Source organism: Chrysochloris asiatica, unplaced genomic scaffold, assembly GCF_000296735.1.
Source record: "Chrysochloris asiatica unplaced genomic scaffold, ChrAsi1.0 scaffold00038, whole genome shotgun sequence".
NCBI lineage: Eukaryota > Metazoa > Chordata > Mammalia > Afrosoricida > Chrysochloridae > Chrysochloris > Chrysochloris asiatica.
The window spans coordinates 4,984,525-4,992,822 of NW_006408556.1; the positions used below are offsets into that span (position 1 = coordinate 4,984,525).

At 38.5% G+C, this 8,298-nt stretch overlaps 1 protein-coding gene across 3 annotated transcripts in view; it reads left to right on the forward strand.

Moving 5' to 3' along the window:
* MAPK14 (mitogen-activated protein kinase 14) overlaps positions 1–8,298 on the forward strand; it is a 115,402-nt gene that overhangs the window by 62,297 nt on the left and 44,807 nt on the right. For all 3 annotated transcript variants that reach the window (XM_006860402.1, XM_006860404.1, XM_006860403.1), the window contains exon 3: positions 4,004–4,062. In XM_006860402.1, the coding sequence (XP_006860464.1) occupies positions 4,004–4,062 (59 nt within the window). The remainder of the gene's footprint in view (positions 1–4,003; positions 4,063–8,298) is intronic.

The following is an 8,298-nucleotide window of genomic DNA, read 5'->3' on the forward strand; positions in this document are numbered from 1 at the left end:
TGGCAGTGAAACAATGTACAGTGGAATAAATGTAAAATTAAAGTTCTCCCATGTAAAATATCATATAATTCACAATAAAACATGAAAAAAAAAACACAGATTACTAAATCCTGGCTGTTTATATAAAAATAACCCCTTTTTTTGCATTTAATATTAGTCTGATCCAAATATAAGAAAATTATGCTGATATTTAGAATCATATCAAGAGTAATTTGAGAGAATATCTTAAGCCAAAAAAGATCCACTGCCATTGAGTCAGTTCTGACTCACCCTGTATAGGGTTTTCAAGACTGTAAATCTTTGTGGAAGCAGAAAGCCTCATCTTTCTCCCACAAGTGGCTGATGGGCTTGAACCATTGATCTTGTGGTTCATCATACAGTGCTTATCTTACAATGCCAAAAGTGTTACTAGAGAATATTTTAGAACTTTGAAAATGTCATTTTTGGAGATTATACAGTAACAAACAATTTTGTGAAATAATGCATTTAAAATGCAAAATCATATTATGATAACAGAAATCTGACTTTTCATTTTCTGAATGTATTTGTAATTCTTTCTACAGTGTGTAATAGAAAGCATTATTTTAAATTTAGTTAAGAATTTATAAAACACTGTTTTGTTTTTAATTCCATTCTGAGAGGAAGACCTAGAAGGGAGACAAATTATAGATTGGGGGTTCAAGATAGAAATCACTTAGTGAAGATTTAGGGGTGCTGAGGAGGATCAGCATAGATTTTCGGAATAGCCCTATTCTATACCTTCCCTATAACCTAAATATTTTTATTAATAGACAAATCTATTATAAAGATAGGGAACAAAGAATTTAGACAAACCCCCTTTTTCAGGTAAGCATCTGAGTTATAGAATTATCTAAACACTTCCAAAAATGTTTTTTAACTCTATTTCAAAAACTAAATTTAAGAAGTGCTGGGATATTCTGCCGCTTTTCAAAGTCCACTGCAATTTATGTTCTTCCTACCCGTGAGAACTACATCACAGTGGGGCTAGTTAGTTACCTCATGAATTTTTTAAGTGTAGGGGTGGTGCTGTAGAATAAGCACTGGACTTCTAATCACAAGGTCATCAGTTCAAACCAACCATCCATTCCTCAGAAATACAGGGTCACTGACTCGCAGCACTTATCAACAATAAACAGCCACCCCCTAAATAGCAAAAGCTCTCTTAATGATATGATCGGTATTATGGTGTGGCACTGTAGGATAAACACTGGACTGCTAACTGCAAGGGCAGTAGTTCAAACTCACCAGCTGCTCCTTGGAAACCGTATACAGGGTCGCTATGAGTCAGAATTGACTCGACGGCACTTAATAACAACAGGACTGGGATTTAAAAAAAAAAAAAGAAGTAAATGAAGTCTTCAACATTTTTATCCTTAATCTAAAGCAAAGATTTTAAAAGCATATTAATTTGCCAATCTTTTGTGTAGGTTCTTACTCTGTACTGTTTGCCCTATATAACATACATTTGTAATGTCACATCGAAGGATCCACTTTTTTCTAAAGCAGGAAAGGAACTTAATTATTGATATTAAATTGATTCAGATGCAAGGCAACCCCATGCCTTACAAAATGGATCTGACCTTCCTAGCTGTTGGAAGCAGATCTCCAAGCCTCTCTTCCATGGTGCTAATGGATGGGTTTGAACCACTAACCTCTTGGTTAGTAGACCAGTGCAAACTGTGCCACGCAGGAACCTGAACAAGAATTTAAGACTCCAGCAACATAATCTGAATTGAGAATCCCAGAATGTTGGAGATTCTTTTCCTAGTTATGCATAATATTTTCTCCAGTACCTGATTCTGCGTGGAAAAATCAAAATTCCATTTTCACATCAAACAGGTCTGTTCTGATACCAGCTGCACATGCAGCGCTTCTTCCTCTGACCCTCATCACTGGTGAGATCTGGGAGAGTTTCCAGTGTGGAGCGCCTCTGTCTCAAAAAGGGCTGCACTGACCCCACCACCCGCACTTCATGTGCATATCTTTCCCCTGGAAAACCATGGAGCTTTCTGGTTTACACATTTTAAACACAAACCCTTCTCCCTAAGGCCTGTTGGTATCACAGGGTGATCATGAGGTAATCCCGGGAAGGGTGATTATCACTAATCTGTGGTGAGTCTTTCTGGCTTGACTGGCCCCCACCTGAGAGCCTCCTCAGTAGCATAACCTGTTAGGTTACATGGACCCCTTCTCAAAGACACTTATGATTACTGGGGAAATCCCAGGGTTCTAAAGGTTATCTCTTATGAACCAAAGGAGCTCTGGTGATTGTAGGATAAACACTGGTCAGCTAACCTCAAGGTCTGCAGCTTAAACCCACCAGCCACTCTGAAGGAAACAGAGGAGGCTTTCTGCTTCCATAAATATTTGTAGTCTTAGAAACCCTTTACAGGTTGCTATGAGTCAGAATCGACTTAGTGGCAGTAGGTTTGGGTGTTTTGCTTCTCATGTACTGAAGGCAAAGGCCAGAGTTTTTGGGTAAAGTTAATGTGAGCCTCACAGATTCTATAGCAATTTTTGTTTAAGTCTTTCTCAATCCCCCTACATATTTTTTATAGAAACAATTGTGGTTGTTGTTAAGTGCCATTGAGTTGCTTCAAACTCATAGTGACCATGTATAGGGTTTCTGAGTAGTGGCTAGTAAGGTTTGAACTGCTGGCCTTGCAGTTCAAACTGAACTTGCGGTCCAGTGCATTTTCCTACAGTGCCACAATAGCTCTTTTTGTATTTAGATTTTATCGGTTTATAAATTTTTCCCAGCATTATATTATGAAAAATTTCAAATATACAACAATGTTATAAGACAAAGATAGTGAATGATTTATTATTTAATTTGATTGTTGTTGTTAAGTCCCGTCTAGTCGGTTCCAACCCATAGCGACCCTATATAGGGTTTCTGAGGAGCAGCTGGTGAACTTGAACCATCAACCTGTGGTTCAAACCGACTTTGCAATCTAGCGCAGTAACCCGTAGCACCATACCAGGACTCCTTGTAATTCGATTAGATGGTTATAATACTACATGCACATAACAGTCTGAGAAACAAACACAACTGACTCTTGGTAAGTGTCTATATCTCAGTAGGTTGGAACATGACAGGAAGATCGTATTCTAACTTGCAGAATGGAGAGTGTTAATTTTAATTCACTGTTGTTAGCTGTTGGTGAGTCAGCCCCTACCTCATGGTGAACCCAGGCACAACAGAATGAAATGCTGCCTGGTTCTGTGCCATCCCCATGACTGGTTGTAGATCATCTGGTATAATTCATAGATTTTCATTGACTGATTCTCAGACATGACTGCCAGACCTTTCATCCTACTGTCTTTATCTAGTAGCTGTGCTGAAACCTGTTTAGTATCATAGCAGCATGCAAGCCTGCATTGACAGAAAGGTGGTAGCTGCATAGGAGGTACACTGATTGGGAACAAAGTCAGGCCTCCCACCTGGGAGGTAAAATTCTACCACTGAAATAGCACTGTCTTTTGTTAATTCATTAAATAGAACATATGCAATCTTTTTTTTGTCTTTTGATAAACTACTGGGTGTATATGACCAAATTCTAATGAAATGAAGATTTTTTTTTTAATAGCAAAATATTCTATTGTAAGATGTCATATTAACAAGTAAAATACAAAAGCATAATTTGGGATGAAAATCTGTTCGATTTACTGAATATTTGATGTGACGCTGTTTAACCGAGATACCTGGATTTGAAATTAGTATATATTAAGGCGATCATTTAAGGTCTGATGTGTACGATGTTGTTGATTACTAATTCCAGTACCTAACAACCCCATGTGACAGAGTCGAACTGTCCCATACGGTTTTCTAGGTTGTAATCTTTACAGGAGCAGATCACCAGGGTTTTCTTCTACAGCACTGCTGGGTGGGTTAGAACCACTGACCTTTCAGTGAGCAGCTGAGTTGTGCCACCAGGAGTTCAATATTTATTTACTACTTTATCTTTATGTCTTCTTATAGGTTATTGGTCTGTTGGATGTATTTACACCTGCAAAGTCTCTGGAGGAATTCAATGATGTGTGAGTAAATTTTTTTGTGTTTGCCTTACTCTGGTAGAGGATGAAGATTAGTGGCCCATGTCTATTCCTAAACAATTTAACAGTACACAGACTTCAAAAGAATCCTTATGCCTTTCCCCCAACATTTCTGGTGGAGCGGGTAGGGGCATAGGTACAGAAGATGTTGGTTATGGGTGGCTCACGTTCATAGTTCCATCGTGTCAGGTGTCAGTGCCCCATTTGAGGAGCCACAGTGAGTACCTTACAAGAGTTCCATGGAGAATAGAATACAGGGAGTTGACTGCCGAGTTGCCTGGCCTAGTTTTTAAAAATTCTTTTCAGGAAATGTAACTAAGTCCTAGTTCCATATAGGCTCATTTCTTTCATCCCATGTGCCTGTGGGAGATCCTACTAGAACTACATGCTGATCCTTGGAGGTCATGGACAATGGATTGGAAGGAGGCTGATGAATAACGATATCCTCCAAGTTTTGTGACCATCTGTTTTAAACTGAATTCCCCTGGGAAAAGTGTCTAAGACTCAGGGACCAATAATGAAAAACCAAAGAAAATGAAATAGGGAAAGCTACTACAAAGATAAGTCATTGAGTTGGTCACCTATGGGCAACTAGACTCAAAACTGCTGAGATCTTCGAAGATGCTCTGTAGAATATGCCTCACATAATGAGGGGTGTTTATCCACTGGCTGTTGACTACAACGGCTGCCCTTACAAACATGGTAATCCCTTACATGCCCAGGCTGCAGACATGTGAGTGTAAGACAGGTTCTAGCAGGCATTCCTGGGTATGTGTGAACACTCTACGATAGCTTTTCCATCCAGTAATCTCTGAATTGGCACTCCCATCCCCCATTCACAAGCACCCCATTTGGTCTTGTTAAAATTTTGGCATTCCTAACTGACAAGAGTGAATATTGGAAAAGTCAAGAAAATTTTTGATCAAAGGGCCTGCTCCCCCTTAACCTCCACTCTCCATCGTCCTCAGTGCTGATCTGGGTTCAGTTTTTCCACCAAACATAATTTGCTCCTTTCCCACAGAATAAGCAGGGGGATATATTTGAGCTTGTATATTCTAAGGTTAGAGAAGGAGAAATAAATGGGATGGGGGTGAGTATAGAAGATAAGATAAAGAGAAAATGTAGCGGAAAAAAATCCCAACATTTGAACTTAGTTGGAACAGGTTAAGAGCAATTGAAAGAGAATCTGGTCCAAGGACAGGAACTCCCCACTCACTTTAGCCTTGTTCTTGCTGATGAAAGTTTAAGAAACAAACAAAGGAAACAAAACAGTAGGCAATAACTAAGATCAGCTGCACTTCTCGAGCCCTGCTCGGTACCATAATGTGGAGGCTTCCAGAGATGATGGATGCCACCCAGCGGCCCGTGCATTATTAGTTGCAGAACCCTTCTGTAGACTATGCTTCAAAAAGAAATTGCACGATAATGATTTTTAAAATACCCCTTCTAAATGTGGACTAAATGCTGAAGTACTGTGTTTGTGAAGAAATGTGCTTGGAAAACATCTGCATCATGTCTTAGCTATATCCCAAACTTGTAGGTATCATGAAGATGGATTTATTTAAGGAAGAAATTGATGATATGCTGCCCTGGGCAGTGCTGTATGTTGACTTACTCTGACATTATGGAACCAGATTATGAAGCTATTTCATCTATGTGGAAAGACCTTAATTAAGACCAGTCTCTAATTAAAAGGCTAAGTTTTATTGATTGTAGTACTACTGACACCTTTATCTTTATGAGGGCCCACCATCTACAAATTTTCCCACTGAAATAAAGTTGTAATTTTTCTTCATTCATTTAACAAAAATTATGACTGCTGTTCTTTCTACTTATCTCTCGAGCTGGTTTCTTACTATTCTTTATAAACAACTGAGTTTATCTCCTAGGAGCAAATGTCAGTACTGATTATTAAATACTCACTGAGTGCAGAATGCTAAACAGTCTTGGAACAGGCTCAGAATAATGAGAAACAGTAGTTCTTACCCTTGAGGATATCATAGTCTGGTGGGGATAGCAAATCCAAACAATTGTGTAACCAAGTTACAATTGGCTGTATGACCTTGGACAACTCATTTTCCTTCTCTAGACCCCAATCAACTTCCCAATAAAATGATGAGAATCAGGGCAGTTGACTTCTGAAGTGTTTTCAATCCCAGAGAATCTCTGAAAATACAATGATGAGCCTAAGATTGCCTTTAGGAAAATAATTCATTGATTACTTTGTTGTGTGATTTTTTACATCACTGAAAAAAAAAAGGGGGGGGGGTACTTGTCCAGAATTATGGGTGTTTCAGTGTTTTCCAAAGCCATTTCAGAATTTGCTTAAGAGACCAAAACATATTCAGCTATAATTGCAGGGTTTGCAAACTCAAAATACCTTCAGGTTCAGCAAATAACATAATGAGTCTGAGTGGGAGTGGTGGGGTCTGTGATAAAACAGAACATGTGCTCCTCCTAAAGGCATCCAAATTCACATTAAAACAAACAAAAAACCCCACTGTCCTGGAAAACTAAAAACAAGGCTGCAGGCTAGAATTGTTCTTCTACAAGTTGTCAGGCTATAATTTTGAACATGAATTTTCTATGATAATTAACAAAATCTCTAACTGTTTTTCAGATGTACAGTTGACTTTTAATGATGTGTTATGTGTAATTGTGCCTTGTTTCAGTTAGCATTTGCATTTATCGTGCAATTCATATTTTTACTGAGCTTAATTTCCAGGCGAATACTTGGGAATAGAGTAAACAAGAATATCCTTTGAGAAAGAAGTTCTGATCACAGGAACTATGTGCAGTTACTGAGTCTAACAGATGGAGATGGCTAAGAAAATGTAGAGTTAGAAGATGAGTGTACCAGAAAGTTGCTTTTGATTACCTTGTGATGTGGTCCTACAGGTGGCAAAACCTTGTGAAGATAAAACTCAATCTTGTAAATGATTGGAAAGCATTTGGACATTTTTGTTGACTTCTTGGCCATAATATTTGGCAAAGGCCACATACATATATGTGCATAAACAGGATACAAATCATTTATCAATAAGACTTGCAAAAATAAAAAATATTTTAACTAGCCAGTAGCATTCAAGGAAGTATATCCATCCACTTACCACTGACATTTGAAGCTGCATCTTTACACTACTGCAGTGTTGCCTCTTCTTAAAATGCTAATGATTCTCCAATCAAACCTAAGGATACTTTGGAACCTATTTCCCTTAAATTACAAGAAAACGAATTTGTTGTGGTTAAATGGAAATCAGCCTCGCTTTATTAGCTTTTGCCACTTTCCCCCATACTTTACAGCTTCGCATCCCAAGTTTCTTTCATTGAGTTCCTTATCTCTGGTTTATTCTTGAAGAGAAAAACGGAGTGGCGTCTAGAGTCTACTGTGATCTGACAGAAGACCTACAACACAGTCAGTCAGCAACTAATGCTTTAGTGAAAGCCAACAGGCATATGATAACCTGCCTCAGCTCACTTACTTAAAAGTGATGGTTCAGATATTAAGTTTAACCTCTGATCTCAATCTAAAAGAGGCTGAGGGCACTGAATGAATAAAAGAAAATTTGGATTTATATTTTAACTAGAATTCATTCAGTAAATACTTGCGTATGTATTCTGTGCTAGGCCCAGTACTATTCTTTGGGGGTACATCAAATAAGATGAACATGATCTTTCATCATGGAGTTGAGAGGGAGAAGGACAATCTAAAAGGACAAAATAGAGTGTGTTAAGTTCATAAATCCTACCTGATTTGGTCATGTGCATTCTCTGACCTCCTCCAACACTCTTTCCATTCTAGCCATTCTGGTCTCCTTGCTCTTCCTTGAATGCCAACCACATTTCAAATGGGACTTTTGCACTGATTTTTTGAAAGTTTTTATTGTGAGATTTACATGGGAGAACATCAGCTTTACACTCATCGTATCATATTTTGTTTCATTGCAATGGTTACCATCCCCTCCATGTATTATCAAATAACCAAAGGGTACACCTCACAGGCTGTGCTGATTTTTTTTATGTTGGCCTGGAATGCTCTCTTTATATTTCCATCAGTCTGGCTCCTTCATTTCCTTCAGCACCCTATTCAGAGGTTCTGAAGGACTACCCCCAGTGTCACCACCTTCTCCTTACCCTGCTTTGTTTTCTTAGCAAATTTTGCCATCATATGTTTGTTATTTAAAGGAGCTCTGGTAGCGTAGTGGTTACGAATCGGGCTGC